The 19,420-nt window shown below is 53.3% G+C and overlaps 2 protein-coding genes across 4 annotated transcripts in view; both read right to left on the reverse strand.

Moving 5' to 3' along the window:
• Nucleotides 1–285: 285 nt before the first annotated feature.
• CPLANE2 (ciliogenesis and planar polarity effector complex subunit 2) lies at nucleotides 286–13,908 on the reverse strand. Of its 2 annotated transcripts, none has more exons than XM_086715791.1 (6): nucleotides 9,005–13,908; nucleotides 3,736–3,874; nucleotides 2,324–2,476; nucleotides 1,650–1,774; nucleotides 1,210–1,346; nucleotides 286–966 (listed from the first exon to the last, which is right to left on the reverse strand). In XM_086715791.1, exons 2-6 carry the CDS (start codon nucleotides 3,845–3,847, stop codon nucleotides 717–719), a joined length of 777 nt encoding a protein of 258 aa, XP_086571917.1. In that variant the 5' UTR covers nucleotides 3,848–3,874; nucleotides 9,005–13,908; the 3' UTR covers nucleotides 286–716. The 2 variants fall into 2 exon arrangements, with proteins under 2 accessions (XP_086571917.1, XP_086571916.1); XM_086715790.1 differs by lacking the exon at nucleotides 9,005–13,908 and adding an exon at nucleotides 4,299–4,457.
• Nucleotides 13,909–14,042: 134 nt separating this feature from the next.
• Nucleotides 14,043–19,420, reverse strand: part of FBXO42 (F-box protein 42) — a 95,263-nt gene continuing 89,885 nt past the window's right edge. For both annotated transcript variants that reach the window (XM_025912156.2, XM_086715789.1), the window contains one exon: nucleotides 14,043–18,921. In XM_025912156.2, the coding sequence (XP_025767941.1) occupies nucleotides 17,806–18,921 (1,116 nt within the window). In that variant the 3' untranslated portion in view covers nucleotides 14,043–17,805. The remainder of the gene's footprint in view (nucleotides 18,922–19,420) is intronic.

Raw genomic sequence — 19,420 nt, forward strand, 5'->3', positions numbered from 1 at the left:
CCAGCCTGCCCTGCAGCTCCATGTAACCATGTGACTGGGTGCTGGCCAATGGAAGGTGGGCAGAAGGCACACCCCCAGAGGCCAGGTCCCGGGAAACCTCCTAGGTGACCCTCCACTAGCAGTCACTCCCCCTCTGCTGACTGGATGCTGATGCCCCAGGGCAAACCGGGAAGCCAGGTGTTAGAGACCTCAGAGTCAGGGTTCATTCAGCAGAGCCCCCAGATCCCTTCACTTCCAGTTGAAGTGAGGCTGAGCAAGGAAAACACTTCTATAGAGTTAAGCCACTGAGATTTCAGGGTTTATCCGATATAGCAGATGGTGTTGCCTCAAGGAATACAGGCTCTTGATTGAAGTCACTTGGGGTCCAGGGCCCGGCTGGGATGTCCCCCTTTCCAGTCGCCCTTTCTGGGAGGACAGGAGGTGGGGGGTGCAGGAGAAGCTTGAGCCCTAAGGTTCTGCCCCTATACTTCCTCAGTTTCCAGAGCCCAGACCCTCCAAGGCGGAGGGAGAAGGCCAGGGGGCCCCCGGATGCCCTTAGGCCACTGATGCACAGAGCCTCGTGTCCCCACCTCACTGCTGTGATTTCTGCAAGGAAAGTGCCTCCTCGTCCTCCTGACAGGCCCCTCTGGCCAGTCCTCAGGATGAGGTCAATGTTCCTGCCTCAGCCTTAGGACCTGGTCCTGCCCTCTGCCTTGGGTCACGGTTGGGAGTAGAGATCAGCTGGGGGAGTTCTCTGAGGTGTCGGGGAGCAGGCCAGCTGCCACCTGGTCCTGGTGCCACAGCTGTTCCGCCAGGCCGTTGAGCACGTGGGCAACGTCGGCCAGCCCAGCCCACCCATCCAGTGTGCGCCCATCTGCCAGCCGCCGTCCCGGCACACTCTTCACCCGCAAGAGGGGCAGTTCCCAGGCCTGCCGGAAGGCCGTGAGGTCACGCTCAGGCACATCAGTGTGCATGTACTGGTCAAATCTGGAGGAGGGTCAAGGAGCCTGGCCGGGTGTCTCTGCTTACCACCTCGTCGCATCCAGCCTCAGCCCTCTTCCCCGGAGCCCCATCCGGTGGGGGCGGGGGGGGGGGCGGCTGCTGCAGCCTTTAAGATACTGTCCATGGGTGTAGAGCCCACAGCTAGGCAGAGGCAGAGTCCCTGATCCCCTTGCTCTGTGCCTTGCCAGGTGTGGCCTCAGACTGTCCTAGGGGCCACCCAAAGGATACTTGGAGCCGATGACCATCCTGACAACACCAGGGGTGTCGCCTGCTACTCGGGCCAGCTGTCCAGGGAGGTCTTCAAAGGAGGCACGGTCGGTGAAGGAGAAGAGGAAGAGGAAAGCATCTGTCTTCTCCTTGCAAGCCTGGGGAGGGAGAGGCCGATGTGAGGCTTGTAACCAGGGGGCCAGAACCTCTGATCAGCCGCAGGGCCCTGAGAAGTCTCAGCAGATCCCCTCCTTCCACAGGCCCAGAGCAGGGACTGGCTGGCCCAGGGCAGAGCTGGGGCTGAGACCCGGTCCCCACGGCCAGCTCAGCCTTCTCCCACCCGGGGCAGCACCCCCCAGGCCACGCCCAATTCTGCCTCCTGCAGACCGGGCAGGTACTCAGAAGCCCACCTCAGACAACCAGCTCCTCCCAGCCCCTCCCAGGCCCACCTGTCTGCTCACCGGCAGCATGTGGTCGAACTTTTTGAGTGCAGACTCCCCGCAGTCCCAGAACTCAAAGCGGAACATGACAACACGGTCACTGGCCTGCAGTTTGGCTGGCCAAAATACCACGGTGGTCTGGATGCCTGGGGGAGGGTCAGCTATTCAGCATGGGAGAGGCGGAGTGGAGAGGGGCCAGGGGCCAGGAAGAAATAGGAAGAAGATACATCCCCGGTGGGTCCACCAGCCTGGTGCGGAAAGCATAGTCGCTGACCCGGGAAAATTCTCAGGCTGATGGGGGGAAACCAAACTGCTCTAGAAGGGTCTCCAGCCTGCCAGAGAGATGCAGCCCCAGCCCTAGCCATGACAAAGCAGTTCACTCGTACGTACGAGGGGACCCAGACGTACTGGATGCTGGAGGACCCAGTTGCAACCTGCTGGTCAATCAGCATCCAACGGAAGGAAACCGGAAGAGAAGATCGGTGTTCCCTGAGCGCCCATCTTGTGCCAGCTCGGCGCGAGTTATGTTACCAACACGATCTCTAGTACCAATCCCACAATACACTGGGGTTGGAACTATCATCTCTGACGAATAGAGGAGCCAGTGAAACGCCTTTCCAAGGTTGCGGAGTAAACGATGGGTCAAGGGCCAGTCTTTCCTCCACCCCAGGGAAGGCCTCCCGGGATGCACTCACCAGCGGTCTCATGGTGTACCACGGGTACCTCTAGGCCAGCCAGCTTGGCCACCAGTGCTGTCTTGCCCACGCCGCTCTTTCCAGACACGAAGATCTTGTAGCTGGCTGTGTCAATGGCCACGGGAGGGGGCAGCACTGGTCGTTCCAGAAGCCCTGGGACAAGAAGGGAGCCAGGTGGGGTCAAGAGGTCAACCTGCGCTTGCCCCATCAGACCCATCAGCTCTAAGGGCTTTCTGGTGCCAGCTATCCATGGTTCTCTATACTCGGTACGGAGGCCTGGGACACAGGCAGGGTCCCTGGATGAGCTCTGTTACAAACACCTGTGCTCTGTTAGGTGTACCAAGGCCCATTCCAAATACTACCGAATTACTTTTCTTTAAAGTTTGATGCACGAGGGGCACCTGGGTGGCTTAATCAGTTAAGTGGCCCACTTTCGGCTCAGGTGGTGATCTCACGGTTTGGGAGTTCGAGCCCCGCACTGGGCTCTGTGCTGGCAGCTCAGAGCCTGGAGCCTGCTTCGGATTCTGCGTCTCCCTCTCTCTCTGCCCCTCCCCTGCTGGCGCTCTGTCTCTCAAAATAATAAGTGAACATTACAAAAAAATAAATAAATAAAGTTTGACGCATGAGATTGTTTTTATTGATACTATTATCACCTGTTCTAGATTTCCCACATGTAAAGGCAAGGTTCTTCATAATTCTTTCCTCAATGGAGAAATATCAGCAAAAATATTCTCAGTTACTATAAATAAACTTGTTAGAATCAATACACTGAGATCTTTATGAATGCTTTTATTTTGCAAAAAAAAAAAAAAGTCTGAATTATGATACATGCATAGGCTTAGCATCTGAAAGTCCTCAGCTGTGGGTTGCCCTGTCATTCTATGGTCTTCAACCCCCTGGCGCTTTGTTTCTTCTGGCCAGAGCTGAGCTCTCACAGCAGATGCCAGGCCCCTCTGCTGACCTGTCAGTGCAACGCTGGGTGAGGTAGCTTCATCCTGGGAGATGTGAATGTCTCGTCTTTGAGACTGTAGGATATTGAAGAGGCTTGCCTCTACTTACCAGGCTGGGTCTCGGACAAGTCTGTAAGGTGTGCTATTGAGGGCAGGCGGGAGTCTGTTGTGCAACATGCCCAGCAGAGGGCCTGGCACAGAGGTAAGAACTCCATCAACAGCCTCTCTGGTGACAGTGTTCTTGGCAGGGTTGGGGCTGTTTCCATGCTCCTGGCTCTGATGGTGGAATTCGCTCTAAGGAGATTCAGGGGCCCCAGGGATAGGGCTTCCAGGGGTCTCCAAGGTTGAGGAGTGTAGTAAAGCAGGCCCTCACTGCCCTACCGCTTTGCCACCTTCCCCACCCCTCCCAACAGGTGACACTGTTCTTCCAGGGGAGTGACAGGCTTGGGGGCAGGCACTTACCGAACACCCGTCTGCGGTTCTTGCGCAGGATGCAGGCTAAATACTCCTTGCCCTCGGCGCTCTCGTGCCAGTCTGGGACAATCACCGAGCCCGGGGCGGGTGGTCTGGCCATGGCCTGGCACCGCGACGGGGTAGAATGCTGAGTAGGGGGAGGGGAGAGGGTAAATGTCCTGAGCTGGACCTGCGATCCCTCTCAACCTGCTCTCTGACTCTTCCTCAGAACCCCAGCTCCCTCCTTGGGGTGGGGGGTGGGGGTGGGGGGCGGGCGTCATTTGCCGCACCTCACCCTTATTATCCCCATTAGCGCTTTTGGAGTCCCAGTTTCCTTTCATGGTCCTGGGGGGTTACACACTCCCCGTCTCCCTCTTATTACCCAGACGGTGCAATTCCATAGTCCCTTCGTCCCCATACTGCCCCCTGGACAGCCATCGCATTATTGCCCCGGGGGGCACTTACACAATCCCCTCTCCCTTGTCATCTCGGGGCAGGAGCGAGGGTTTTTACACAGCCCTGTTTCTCCTCTGCCTCCTCGATCCCAACTCCTGGGGCCACCCAGCCCTCACCATCAGAAGTCCCCGTCGGCGAACGGGCTCAGGCGGAGCTGGTCCCTTTAAAAGCCCACCCGCGCTCCCGCCGCCCAGTCCGCCCGGGTTGCTTCCGCCCGGCCTGCGTCTGGCTTCGGAGCGCTCAGCCTGCCTCGGCGTCGGAGCTTGAGGCGCATGTGCGGAGGCTGTTGTCAAGGAGACGCCGGGGGCGGGACTGGTCCCTCTCTTGTCTGCCGCTACCACCACGCGGGGGCACCCCGGACTGGGCCTAACCCTCCGGGCCGTGGGTCCTTTCTATTGCTCAGTCCGATTCCCAGGCTTTCTCCCCAAACTCCTCCCAAATCAAATCCCCCTCCTCCAGGAGCCTTCTCTGCCTCAGTGACTCAGTTCCTTCTTCTATAAAATACTATTACCTCCTAGGGTTTTTTTTTTTTTGTTTTTTTTTTGTTTTTTTTTTATAACAGTGCTCAGCCCATAGCAGTGCTCAATTAGTTAGTGTTGCTTATTATTGTTATCGCTCTATTAATTCTGCTCGGCAGGACCTAGAGATGAATTAAAACACCTATGGCTTCGTAAGTGGGGAAACAGCAGCTCAGAGAGGTTAAGGGACTTGCTCAAAGTCTTAAAAATGAGTCAGAGGGCCACAGGAATCTACCGGCCATTCATTTATTGATTCATCCCATCCATTCAACAAATAATTACTGAGCACCTATTATGTGTTCTGCCCGTTCTAGGCACTGGCAATGGAAAGACAAGAAGTAATACCCTTCTGCGGCTGACATTTCAGCACTGAGGCCATGAGCCCCCCTCCACCCTTCCAACAATGGGCACCGACCTGTTACCAAAAGGTGGGGGTGCTCAGTAAATGCCTGTTAGTTGGACAGGATGCAGGTGGGTCCTTGCTGAGAGGTTATCTATTACACTTAATTTTTACCCGTATCTTCGTGCAAGTAGCACGAAGATTTGTCCTTCAAGTAGGACAAATTTGTCAAGTAGGACAAATCACTGCTTTGTAAGGAATAATCTGTAAGTTAACCTTTATTGAAGGCCAACTCGGTGCCAGACAGCGGGGGCTTTACAGAGGTTAACTTCGTTTAATTCTATAAACAAACCTGTATGGGAAATACTATCATCTCTCTTTTCTTTTACAGGTGAGGAAACTCAGACAACACATCACACGGCTGGCCAGTGGCAAAATTAGACTCAGAACCCAGGATTCCTGGACTCTGAACATCTGTTCTGCCAGAGTGGGTCTCGTGTTTTTTTAAACTTTGTCCCCAGCCACTAGGAGGGCCCTTCTTAGTCATGCCGAAAGCAGCCAGAGGGCCATCAACCCACAAAGCATCGAGGTCCATTATGTCCAAGAGAGTAGAGGGGACGTGGCTGTATAAGACAGGGTGCTTGCTGTCAGTTGCTTCCACTGCAGCTAGGCGGAAACATAACAAATGAGCACTGATTTCTCCGGGATTCTGCAGCTTGAAACCCCTGCCCACAGTCCCAGGTTGCTCAGCTCCCTTTCCTGCCGTTCTTACCGCACCTGCCCAGACTCAGGATTGGTCACGCTGTGTGGAGCGCCCTCTCTCCGTGGACCTGAAGTGCCTCCATGGCAGGGCTGAGATCTGACTTATCTCTGAGTTTCTGCACTTCATCGTTAGCCGTGCCCGGTCTTGACTCTTGGAGGGCTTGGAGGGCTCGGGGAGTGTGAGGAAATGAAGCAGCTTGGCAGGATGAGCTTGCCAGTTATCCTGGAGGCCAGATGTGAAGTCCTCTTGGACAGAGGGGGAGGCCGGTGATCAGAGGATCTAGGGGCCAGAGGTTTTTGGGGGAATCAGCCTTCACCGCCCTCAGGAGCTCATGGAGAGGACACTTGGGGAGCATCAGGAGCCTGTTCAAAACATGGGTTCTTGGAGTCCATCCTCCAGAGACTCTGCTCTGGGGGGCCAGATGGGTCTGTAAGCTTGCATGTGAACACGGGGCAGTTCAGAAGTTGGGTTCTGTATCAGTCCGCTGCGGCTGCCGTAAGAGACTACCACAGACTAGGCGGCTTAAACAGCAGAAATCTATTTTCTCGCAGTTCTGGAAGCTGGAAGTCCAAAATCAAGTTGCCAACGGGGTTGGTTTCTGGTGTGGCCTTTCTTCCCAGCCTGCAGGCAGCCGCCTTCTCAGTGTGTCCTACAAGGTCTCATCTCTGTGCACACATACCCTTGATGTCTTTTCCTTTTATAAGGACACCAGTATTATTGGATTAGGGCCTTGGTCTTATTACCTCATTTAACCTTTATTACCTCCTTAAAGGCCCTATCTCCAAGTAAGTCACATTGGGGGTTAGGACTTAGCATATGGATTTTGGCCGGGGGTGAGGGGAGTCACACACAATTCAGTCCATGGCAGGGTCCACAGACCTCACTTAGACATCACTGCTGGTGAGAGAGCCAGTCAATGGTTAGAGCCTGGGAGTGAGGTGGTCAGAATTTCGTTTCAGAGGAGGCTTGTGGACCATTTTGGTCTAGTGAGTTCTGCTGTCCTGTGCCCCCTCTGACCATTAAACTGAGTGTCCCTCTAAAGCAAAATGTTTCTCCTCTCAAGGCCTAAGGTGAAGCAGGTGGACCATCTATCTAAAGGCCCATATGGTGTAAAACTTTCTGATTCATCTACTCATTTGTTCATGGTTTGGTCTCCCCCCATCCCCCAGATTGATTGAGCACCTTCTGGACAGGGCACCGTAAGGCCTGGATGGGCAGACACACAGGCCTGAGGCCCTCAGGGGCAGGGGTGGGTGGGATGCCCAGGAGGATGAGTGGAGGAGGGACAGTCAGATTTGGGTGTCCGTCTCTTCTCTTGCCTGGACACTGCAGCTGTTTCCTGTAGGTTTCCCTGCTTGCCTTCTGGAATGCCACGGAGGCACCAGAGTCATCTTTAGGCAAAGTAAACCCAGCAATGCCACACCCATGCTTATAGTTTTCCAATGGTTTTCACTGCACGCGGAATAAAATCCAAACGCCATGCCGTCAAGGCCATCTGTGGCCATCTGACCACCTCTTGCTTTCATTTCAATGGTCGCGCTTTTCCCCTTGCCCAATGCCCTCCAGCGAGCCTGGCCTTTTGTTCCCACACAGGCCTCTGCCCTCCAGTGTCCAACACCCAGACCTCCCTGCATCACCCCCACAACCTCCCGTGGATGGCTGCTTCACCTGCACAGAGGCCTTCCTCCTCCTCCACTCAAGGATTCGCCCTTACCCTCCGAGACTCACTCCTTCACGCCCTCCTGTTCTTGATTCTGAAATTTTACTTTTTAAAAGATTTTTAAGTAATCTCTGCACCCAACATGGGACTTGAACTTACAACCCCAAGATCAAGAGTCGCGTGCTCTACCAACTGAACCAGCCAGGCGCCCCTTGATTCTGAAATTTTAAATTTATTGTCTCTCTCACCTAGAACATAAGCTCCATGAGGCTAGGGGCCTTGTCTTTTCATTCTGTTATACCCCTGTATCGGTTTCCTATGCCTACAGTAACAAAGTACCACAGACTGGGTGGCTTAAACAACACAAATGTGTTTTCTCAGTTCCGGAGGTTAGAAGTTATATATCAATGGGTCACCTGGGTGGCTCAGTTGGTTAAGGGTCCGACTTCAACTCCGCTCATGATCTCACGGTTCACAAGTTTGAGCCCTGCATCAGGCTCTGTGCTGACAGTTCAGGGCCTGGAGCCTGCTTCAGATTCTGTCTGTCTGTCTGTCTCTCTCTGCCCCTCCCCTGCTCATGCTCTATCTCTCAAAAGTAAATAAGCGTTAAAAAAAAAATTTTTTTTAAAGAAATACATCAAGGAGTTGGTAGGGTTGGTTCCTTCTGAGGGGCAGGAGAGAAGGATCTGCTCCAGGCCTCTCTCTTTAGCTTGTGGGTGACCATCTTCTCCTCACGTCTTCACATCACTTTCCCTCCGTACAAATCCGAGTACAAATTTGCTGTTCTTAATAAGCACACTAGTCACACTGAATAAGGACCCACCTGAATGGCCTCATTTTAACTTAATCACCTCAGTAAAGACCTTATCTCCAAATATGATTACATTCTGAGGTTCTGCGGGTTAGAACTTCAATATGAGAAGGGAGGGGGGCAGAGGGACACAATTAAGCCCATAATAACCCCTACTAGCTAGAATATGTTGGACATAGAGTAAAAACTCAATAGAAACGTGTTGGCTGACTGGCTGTGGCTGCAGCTTGGGGAATGGCCTGAAGAGGGTGCCTGGAAGAAGCCACCAGTTAGGAAGCCCGGCAAACATTACAGGCACGAGTGGGTGAAGACATGCACTTGTCAAATACGTATGAGCACTCCCCGTGCCAGGCCAGACACTGGAAAGACGACTGTAAAGGAGATACAGACCCTGTCCTTGTGCATTTCACACTCCGCTGGGGACAATAATCCAATAACCAGGGAATTGCACTTATAAGCAGGGCGGGAGGGTAGATTAAAAATGTCCAGATTCCATTTAAATACAGGGTTTGGGACTGGAGCTGCCAAATCATCCCAGGGAGGTTTTTTTGAGCCTGGAATGTGCCAGGCCTGTGCTTGGCAGCAAGGTTGGTGTCCTTGACCCGGACAGCCTCATGTGTCACTTCCCTGCTTAAAACCCTCTAATGGCCTCCCACTGCACCTGGAGTCTTGTCCACCCCTCCCTCCCCATGGCCTACGAGGTTCACTGGCGCCCTCTGCCTTCACTCACATGCCCCAGGCACTCCGGCGTTTCCTCTGCTCCCTGTATTTGTTGAGTTCATGCCTGCCTCTGGGCCTTTGTTCCTGCTGTTTTCTCCGCATGGCTGCTCTTACATTCAGGTCTCAGCTGAAACGTCTCCTCCTCAGAAAGGCCTTCTCTGATGAGCCCAAGCCCATCACACTCTGTCACATCCCCCTTTAATTTTCCTCGGGATACTCATCTGGAATGGTCCTGCTTGGCGCTTTCCACGTTTGCCCCTTCTCCCTCACCCCCCACTGAAATACCACCTCCACGGGGAGGGCCAGTGCCTGGCACACAGTGGCATTCCGCACTTGCTCCATGCAGGGCTGAGTGCCAGCCTCCTCCCGCCTTGATCCAGGCAGCCACCAGGCCTCCTCTCCCTACACATTTAACATCCTGTCCTCTCTTGGTTGCCACTGCCTGGGCCCAGATCCCACTCCCCCCCCCCCCCCCCCCCCCGCCTCTCGTCCCCATCTCCAATTCATTCTCCAGCTCTGCCCCGTGCACTCCAGTCTCACACTGACCTTCTCAAGATTCCGGAAGGGCTGGTCATACTCGGACTTCTTTGCAAAGGCTCTTCCATCTACGGGAATACCCTTCTCCTTTCTTCCTGTGGCACCGGCCACAGCCCCTCTCACCCTTGGCTCTTGGGGTTCCCTAGCACCTTATCTGATTTCTCTCCTCCTACTGGAGCAAGTACAAGCTTTTACCTTGGCAGACTCGGACGCTTAAGAAACAGAGCTTTGTTTCCTGGCTTGATTTAGTCTGTCTGCCGACATTTTAATCCAATAATTTCCTGGTAAACTTACATTCAATGGATTTCTCATTCTCTACTGTTTAGACTCAATCTCCTCGAGGTTATTTCTTTTCATCTCCCCCTCCTCCGGCCCTGGGGCTCATGTTCAGTGTGTAGGAGGTGTTGCCCAAATGCCAGGGAAGCATGTCTGTGGAGGGCACCCACTCCTTGGGTGTCCTCTGTCCCGGACCTTTGTGGGCCTCCCGCTACTGGGAGAACTCTCTGTCATCACTCTGCCATGGCCCCAGCTGTGCGGGCCTCTCCTCCCACTGTGGATTCTGCTCATAAGCGGCTTTCCCTGCTACATCTGAGGGGATGACCTCTGGTCAACAGATCCATATGGGCCACTCTGTACTGTCCTCAGCCCCAAACACCAGCCCCTCTGGATATGCCAGACCTCCCACAGCCCTTCTCCACCTTTCCTGGACCACAGTGAGTCTGTCTTCCCAGGGTGAGGCCTGGAGGCCCGCCAACACCCTGCATTACTGACTGCCAGAGGCCAGGCCTGGGATCCCCCCAAGAAAGGCTCTATTCTCATTTCAGTGGGGTGAGGCTGGGGCAACGAGAAACCCATCTGTTAGCGCTCTCTGGCTTCCCAACAACTGTCCTGCCTTTGACTGGCTATGTTGGTTACAGACGGTTCTGACTCTGCCTCCTTTGCATCTTTTTAGTACGACACCTGGACTGTCTTTGGCTTCTGAAGCTCAGGATTTGTCATCTTTGTTCAGCCCAGTGTGATGCCTCCCTGGTTTGTGATGAGGCTGTGGGCTCCTCCAGGAGCAGGCCTCTTTTCAGCCATCTGAGTCCCAGTGCCTCGAGGGTCAGTGTGTGCTCAGGTGTGCCGAGAATGACTGACCCCAAAGGGCAGTCCCGGGCTCTCCTGGCCTTGCTGATGGGTGGGCAGCAGCTTCCTTCTTCCTTCCAGGGTTCTGCCTGGTAAGGTCTGGTCCTCAGCCCTCTTTCACTTCCCTGCAGTGGGCGGGGGCAGACAGGTTCCCTGGTGGGGAAATGGCACACTCTGCCAGGCTTCTGAGGCATTTACTTGTAACATCGGCTCAGCTTTGTGCATGCTGACAGGGCCTGGGCCCACAGCCCAGCCCAGTGGAGACAACACTGGCTTTCCCATAGCTGGAGGCTGAGGCAGAGAGAGCGGGGGGGGGGGGAGGCAGCCTGGGACGGTGTTCAGACATGTGGCAGAGGCCAGGGAAGGGGCCCTACCCAGGCTCTACCAACAGTGGGAGGGGAGAAATGGGCATTTTTCTCCTCCAGCCCATTCAGTTTCCCTCTGAAGTCAGCCTCTGATGCAGTGCCCAGGCCACAAAGCCTTTCACGGGGTGCCCCCAAGTGGTCTTTTGGGGAAGCGCACCCACTCCGTGGACCAAGTTACTGCTGGATCCAGCTAGGCCGCTCATCTGTGAGGCTAGCAGCATCACCGCCATTTGAGTGACAAAACTGAGGCTCAGGTGGGACCAAGGGACCCCCAGGTGCCCTCTCAGCTCGAGTTGTGAGATGACTTGTGTCAGCCCAAAGTGACAGCGCCAGCTTTTGAAACCAAGGTCTTTTCTGGTTCAAAGCCGGCCCTCGTCCCTGTCCTGCAGCCTCTCTAGGAAGTCCTTTCTGAGTGCAAAGGGGACGGAGGGGTCCCTTGGCCCCATTCTTGACTGATGCATACCTCAGCTCTACCTTCCCTTCCCGTGAGAGTTAATCAGTCTCTGCTTGAGCACCTCCAGCAACGGCGACATCATTACCTCACAAAGTATCCACAAGAGCACTTGGCTGCTTTTGTCAGTGGTATATTGTGGGCAAGTGGGGACAGTTGTGGCCACTGAGAGCAGAAGGCAGACCTAAGCTAGGGATGCTCCCTTGTTGTGGGGGGCGGTGGCAAGGCATAGAGAAGCAAGGGTCCGGTCCCCCGTGGCAGCGTTACAAGCAGGCCAGCCTGCAAGATTTTGAGGTGATGCCTCCTGTCCCGCTGGACAACAGGGTGCTCAAAGGCTGGCTTTTTGCAGAGGCTCCCAGATGAGGGTGATGCGAGGCAAAGCCTTGGGCTGCAGAGCTGGCTGACGGTAGCGACCTGTGCGATGCCTTGGCCTCCCAGTCTGAGTCAGTGATTCCTGCACTGCCGACCCACAGAGCCAGCTGGAGAAGAGTGGCCAAGGCCTGGGAAGGAGAGAGGGCAGTGTGGAGCTGCCCTTTCCCTGCTAGGTGCTGAGATTTACACCCAAATGTGCAAAGGCCTCTGGCCTGCAGACACCCAGGGGAGTGGCGAGGGAGTCTTGTGCTAGGCCTGTGTGAGAAGGCAGTGGTCGCCACCTCTGGTCAGGCCTTGGGAGAGTCACGGATCTTCTCTGTTCGTCTCCACATTAAGGTTTCTCCCCAGATTGGCATGTCCTCTCTTCTATGCTCCCACACACCCTCTGACCTGGGGCTGATCAGGCTGCTGTCAAGTTCAGGTCATCTTTGGAGCAGAAACATGCTCATCAGGGGGTAGGAGCATGGCCCTTGGCAGGGACAGACCGAGTTAGGATGTGGTCTGGGAGGCTGTGCAGGTCTGACCTATCCTGAAGACTGGGCCTTCCTCAGGCACCGGTGTTTCCCTCCTTCCCCAGGACCACCAATCAGTCACCCCTAGCACCCTACCCACCAAACACAGCCTCCTCCACAACATTCCGTACATAGACTGCCTGGGCAGTGCTTGAATTCCCCCAATGGTGCCAAACTGGTTCTACCTGATACATACAGTTCTGGCCATTGGGAGGAATTTCCCAATGATGCTGAAATCTCTTCCCTAGAGCTTCTACCCACCGGACCTTGTTCAGCCCAACAGACCCACCAGGGACAAGTCCAACCCGTCCGCAGGGCGACTGTGACAGCATTCAGAACCATCATGCTACCCCTTGCCAATTCAGTAGCAGCCAGCACGTGGTGCTGGGCCATTTGTACCCCAGGGCCCTTCCCCAGACCATGCTGTAGTTTGCTATCCGCCTTAAAGTATGGTAAACGGAACAGACAGCATCAGACCACCTGCTGTTAGAGGTGGAAGGTTCACCCCACAGCTTGGGAAACACAACCGTGCAGACGGGATGACAGCCGCAGCTCCACAGCACCTGAACCTGGGACGAAGTTGGTACAGTAACCGCTGAACGAAAAGCCCGTGATGGTGCTCGGCCCAAAGGCCCGTGGGTGTGAGGATCTGGCACACACCTGGCAGGTGGCTTCAGCACTGGGGCAGCCCCCTGCCCTGGTGGTGCCTGTCTCCTCCCAGGCCCCCACACAACCGGGCAGACTCGTGTCGTCGGTCCCTAATCGACACTTCCAAACTGGGAGCCCACTAACTGTGCCCTTGCAACCAGGCAGAAGGACACCTCACGTGCCGGAGGCAGAATTCAACGAGCACACCGCAGAATGAAGTCCGGAAGGGAGATTAAACGATGAGACAGTTCTGACCTGATTGATGGCAGCAGCTGCTACTTACTGCTCTCGAGAGGCAAAAGCCCCAGAGGTTCTCACGGTGACGTCTAAAAGATGACCCGGACGACCACAGACACGCATAATCCTCAGCAGGGGCACGCTCGTGACGGTTTACACGACGAGCCCAACCCTTTCCTTCACGATCCTGTATTTTTCTCAAGGGTTAATTACAAACACTACCCACCACCTAACGAGCTCTCGCCATGTGCCAGGGCCTGTGCTAGTGCTTTCGTATTCAACTTCGGTTCACCCTCACGATCCTTTCAGATAAAAACAACTAAAACTACAGATGAGGAAACCTGTATCCAAGGGGAAGTACTAACAGGGGGAAGGCGAGATCAGGTCAGAGGCCTCTAGAGCCGCAGGCCTGCTTCTCACCACCATCTGCGACTATGTCCCAAGATCCAAGGGCTCCGTGTCCTCGTCTTGCCCAGGAGGCCAGTGACGGGGTGGCTGTTGTCCTGGCCCCCGGGGCCTCCGCTCCAAGCTGATCACCTCTCTTAGGTGTGCACCACAGGGTAGTAACTGAGGCTCTGAAACACCAAGTCCTTCAAGCAGGACTGAGGGAGCCACGTCACTGTTAAATGGAGCTGTCCCTGGGGAAGGGCAGCTCTCCACCTCAACCCCAAAACACACCCCTCCCAGAGGAGGAGGGAGTCTCCCAACTACCTTGCTTTCAACTTCCGTCTCCAACCTCAACTGCTTGCTACTACAGCTTTCTTCCTTCTTTCTTTTCTACTAATGAAACAGTTAAGACAATTCTGTCCATTTTGTTTTATTTGTTAAATTGCTAAAAAGTCATCAGGGAAAACCTTAACAAAAAATGAAACAGACAGAGATTTAGATATTAGTGAAGCCCACTTTTCATTCCTACACTGTTACGTGCCTAAGATGACCATCTCAGGGGAAGCCACCTGGGACCCCTGAGTTGCAGGGAAACCTCACTCACAGCACCAGCTTCGCCAGGGCACGATGGGTGTGCGCTGACATGTACCCTGGTTGGTGGGAGGGGAGCAGAGCGAAGGAAAGAGAGCAGGGGTGGAGTTAACACCTAGGGGTTGCTCTCATTTGACAAGGGACAGAGTGAGAGGGAGCCACTTACTGGTGACCGTGCAGAACATGCCTTCTGCACTTCGCGGGGAGGCTGCACGGGATGCAGGCCTCAGAGTTCGGCTTCCTTGCCCCTGGGGGTATTCAGATCCTCCCCACTGACTCGTGCACTGGTAAGAGAGCACAGACAACGCAAAGCAGAGCACATCACCATGCCAGGATCACCACAAGGACAAGGACAGACAGACAAACCCACCAGGAACATCACTTTTACGGGGAAGGAAAGAGCAAAGCAGGCGGAAACACAGAAAGATAAAGTCAGAGGACAGGAAGTATCCCTCTGTTCTCCAACAGCTGGTGGCTTTCTGTTCTCCAAAGTCAAGACTTCTCAAGCTGGTTTTCTTTCATCCTCCTCTTCTTTTCTCTAAAGAGTTCCAACACAGTTCCTAGGATAGTTCATGGTTTTAGCTCTTGATACAGAACTCAAACATTAAAATCAGATCAATCCGTAGAAGGCTGGAAGGAGAGTGAGCCTAGTATTACAACTAAATTTAAGCTTGTTTCAACACCTCATTTGTGCTCCTAAAATATACTATTTGGGGGGGATGAAGGGGTGTTTGTGCAGCCCACCATCCACGTTAGTAGAAATGTGAGCGAAAACACAGAACCCTCTCTGCTGCCCAGCCTGGAAAGTGAGGAAAGGGAAGCTCCGTCCAAGAGGGAAGGAAGACACCAAGACTCTCACGTGAGAGTCTCAGCAGGGTGGCCGATGAAGCGGACAGGACATGGGGCTCACAAAGGCACACTTGCAGGAATGGAAGGGGTTAAAGCTTCAAGTAGAAACAAAATGTATTTTAAATACTTAAATACTGATAAATAGTTGCTAATTTAGGTGGTCCTGAAGGCTTAAGAAATTGTCTCCTTTTTCTCAGTGAATTTTAAGACAAAACTGGCGTCATGTCAAAAACCAGAGTTGTGGTTAGATGTGACCTGGCGGAAGCACCCCGGGGGGGCTGGCAGAACGCTCTCCGCAGCCGAGACGCCTGGAGTCCCAGCGCGCGCGCGTGTGGCTTCACAAGGGCCTGAGGACACAATTGCCTTGACTGTGTCGAGTCGCTCTCCTAAGGTATCTGCCCACAGTGCCCAGGAGCCACCGAGACCAACACCACCGGGTGCGGATGAGGCAAATTTTTCTTAAGGAGCTGTCAACAGCCTGGTTCGGAGCGGTGTAGACAATACTGGATGCCACGGAGTGCCGAGGAGCTGGTTACTTTCTAAGAGCATCATCATCTCCACTGCCTCCCTGTTTGGGGAGCTAACAGCTGGCTTAGGGAGGCCACAGGACAAAGGGAATGATCACCAAGTTGAGAGTCTGAACTTTCAGGCTTCCAAATACTTTATATTTCAATAGGAACTGAGTTAGGAGATGCTGTCCATGCGCAAGTGCAACGTCATAAACAAGGTTCAGCAATAGCAATAGTGTAGTATCTAATCTCACAGGCTGCTTTATCTTGTGAATAAGGACCCCACGTGGTCTAACAGTCTTTGCCAAAGAAGGACCGGCAACAGCCCAAGAGCGAGGAGTCTGGAAAGCTAAGTGCTGAGCTGTGAGTAGGTGCACACCACAGCAAGCAGGCTTGGTAGTTTCCTCATCTAAGGGAGCACATGGAACAGTTTCTAGAACACAGACCTCTCCCTGCGAGCTGGCCCCTTCCTGCGCTTGGCACCACAGGGCTTTCCCACCAAGACCACATTGTAAAAGCTAATGGCCAGGGGAAAGAATTCAACATGATGTAATAGGAGAAAACACACTTATCGGACAGACTGCTAAGTGCTGGCCGAGAGCCAGGACCCAGGGCCAGCTGTAGCAGGCTTGTGCTTGGGAAATGCGAACAAGAAAAAGGGGAGTGTGAAAGATGGGAAATGCAATGTTTTGAAATTCAAATCCTAAGGGCAAAGTAAAAATCCTCTTTGCACTGATGAGAAATCACCAAGAATCCACATTGAAGTGGTGACATTTGACTTTATTCTAACATCTCCTACGTCCAGACCATGGTTTAGAGACTGGTAACTTCCAAGAAGATTGGTAAACTTGTAACTTCCTATGTCAACCAAAGACATGCTCCAGTTGGTTGCACTTTATCTCAGAAATGGCGTGAAATAAAAACCCAAACCTTATTTGTGTCATATACGTGAACAGCACAATCACAAAGGAGGGGCTGCTCCCGAGGTCAGCCTTGCAAAGACGCTAAGCACATGATGCTCAACCCAACCACCACTCAACAGCCAGGCAGAAAAACGCATGTCGCGACAAGGGCAAAAATCATTTCTAGAAGGAGCTATCACTAGGATTTCCTTCCAGGATCAATTTCCACATTGCATGAATATGGACGGGTGGGCCCCATGTGCTCTGGAAGTAAAAACAAGCCCCAAAGGGAAAAAACAGTATTTTTTGATGCTTCAAGGATTTCTCATGATACTGGCATCTTGGAATTCCCTACCAGCCTCCTAAGTGATACCAGAGAAAGGGTTCCAGAAAAGAAATATCTCTAAGAGATTTCCCTGGGCACCTTAGCTTTGTAAGAGAAACAGAAAATGAGAAAGCTTTTAGGGCTTAAAAAAAAAAAAATCCACATATGCCCCCCCCACCAAAAAAAGAAAAGAAAAAGGCAGCCTCTGAGGATCAAGTTTTAAGGGAACAAATGTGGTTTTTGGCAACTTGCAATCAAATACGATTGTCAGAAAATTCCAAAATCAGACACCAAAATGTTTTTTCTGAGACACAGAGGGAGCACGCAAAAGACCAGTGGACACGAGGTAGACAGGCGTGTCTGCATAAACATCGTCTCACGGTGATCCTGGCACACACATGTGGAAAAGAATTCCCGGCTGGGTAACTTTCCTCAGTCACGAGGGCAGAACGGGGCCAGGCAGAGGGCATTACCGCTCGGGTCCTCTGTGCTTTTCAAGGGAAGGGAGGAACAGTTCTCTACGGGCTCCTTTCCCCCTGCCAGCTCCTGGAGCTCGTGGGTCTGGAGCCTCCACCTGTGCACCTTACACACGCTCTTTCTTTCTCTAACTCCAAGAAGGCCACGTAAGGACTTATGGGGGCTCTTCAGTTGCCTTAGGTTACGTTCTGACATTAGTCTGTTCCCTAAATTCTTGGTCTAGTTACCAGCAATGTAGAAAAAGGCAGCCGAGCCTCTGCTAAAACACAGCAACAATTTGATCTGAACCAGGACGGAGACCTCTCCCTCTCTGTAAACACAGTTGGCTATATAATATATATTTATATATTTATATATAATTTTTTTCGTAATGGAGGTTTGACCCCAGCCTGCAGTGAGTGAGGTTGGGAACTGGGGGTTTGGTTTATGGGGTAATTCTGTCCTTTGTTTTCCCAATTCGCAGTCCAAATGCTTGCACACTGGAAAATTAAAAGCCACAGAAAGGGAAGGGGGTTTAGAACATATTATCTCTTTGCTCGCACAAAGTACAAGGCGTTTGTTTTTGGATAGTACTTCACATTCTGTTTCTTGTCCATGAGTCCTCCAAATATGATGAGTTCGCCCCTGCCTTGTACCACTGTGTGCAGGCTGGTTTCAGGAGGTCCGACCACAGAACTGCTATTAAATACTTTCCATTTGACCCGCCCCTTCTCCTTGGTGTCTTTAATGTCTAGCACGTACATCTGCATGGGCTTGCAGTTCATACTCTGGTACAAAGGTTTGCCAACATTCAGGGACTGCGGAGGGTGGTGGCCCAGGCGGCGGGCAATGGGAGGTAAGGAATGCCCATCTCCTTGGGCAGGCCCTGGGCGAGGGACGGGCACTGTTTCTCCACTGCTCAGGTTCTGGCTCCCGGGGGAGCCTGGAGAAGACCCCAGAGGAGGACTTAGTGCTGTGGACGCTGAGGGGCCTTTGGATGACATTGCTTTGATGGCTTCTAGGCTCCGACGCAGGGCACCTGGGGAGACAGCCCCTGCAAGGGCACTGGCCACGTGTGGTGGGGTATGCACACCATTCGTCTGTTCGGGAGGGTGTCTCGTGCTTCCCCCAACTGTCCTGTTGTCCACACCATCCATATGATTGCTACTCGAAGTGGGTTTCAGATCCCAATTCAGATCTATTGATCCTAACCTCAGATCTTTCTGATCTGGTAGTGACCCTCGTCGGGGGGCCAAAGAAAGTCCCATTTTGAGGTCATATCCGTCAGTGGTAGATGGAGTGCTAGGAGACACGGCCTGCACAGGGCTGTCCAAGGAAGAGCCACCAATCACTGCTGTTCCTGGAGACAAATTCCCACCATTGAGGATGGGGGAGCCATCTCCTCTGGCTGGGGACAGGCTCCCTTCCCGGGAACTTGAGGGGGTCTGCCTTTGAGCTCTGGGCCTCAGTGTTCCCCAGCGGCCGTTAACACAAGGAGCTTCATCCATACTCCTTACTGGAGACTGAGAGCGGTACTCTCGGGTTTCGGGAACCAGGGCTGGAGGAGTGGCGCTGATAGGTGATGGGCGAGAGTTCAAACTTGGGCTGAGTGGGGCTCTCCCGCTAGGAGCCTGACTGAAGACCACCACGCACTGCCCCACCTGGAAGACAAAAGACCTGTGCTCAGTTCTGATCATTCGTCTAAACGGCAAACATTTGATCATGAGCATCTGGGGAGGCCAGGCACTTTGTAGGTACCTGAGACACCGAGATGAAAATAATGGAGCCTGCCTTCTAGGCTAGAAGGGGAGATAGACATGGGGATAATTTTTGCTGGAGCAAGACAGGTGTTACCATTAGAGTTGTATGTACAGGACAGGGGAGGGGTGGAGGGAGGAATCAGTTTTGGTTTGGGGACCCTGAAGAAAGGTTCATAGACAAAGAGATGCTTAAAAAGCTAGCACTAGGGGCGCCTGGGTGGCTCAGTCGGTTAAGCGGCTGACTTCGGCTCAGGTCATGATCTCACGGTCCATGGGTTCGAGCCCCGTGTCGGGCTCCGTGCTGACAGCTCAGAGCCTGGAGCCTGTTTCAGATTCTGTGTCTCCCTCTCTCTGACCCTCCCCCGTTCATGCTCTGTCTCTCTCTGTCTCAAAAATAAAT

This window comes from Puma concolor, chromosome C1 (genome assembly GCF_028749965.1).
Source record: "Puma concolor isolate L17-30 chromosome C1, mPumCon1.1.hap2, whole genome shotgun sequence".
In the NCBI taxonomy this organism is placed as follows: domain Eukaryota; kingdom Metazoa; phylum Chordata; class Mammalia; order Carnivora; family Felidae; genus Puma; species Puma concolor.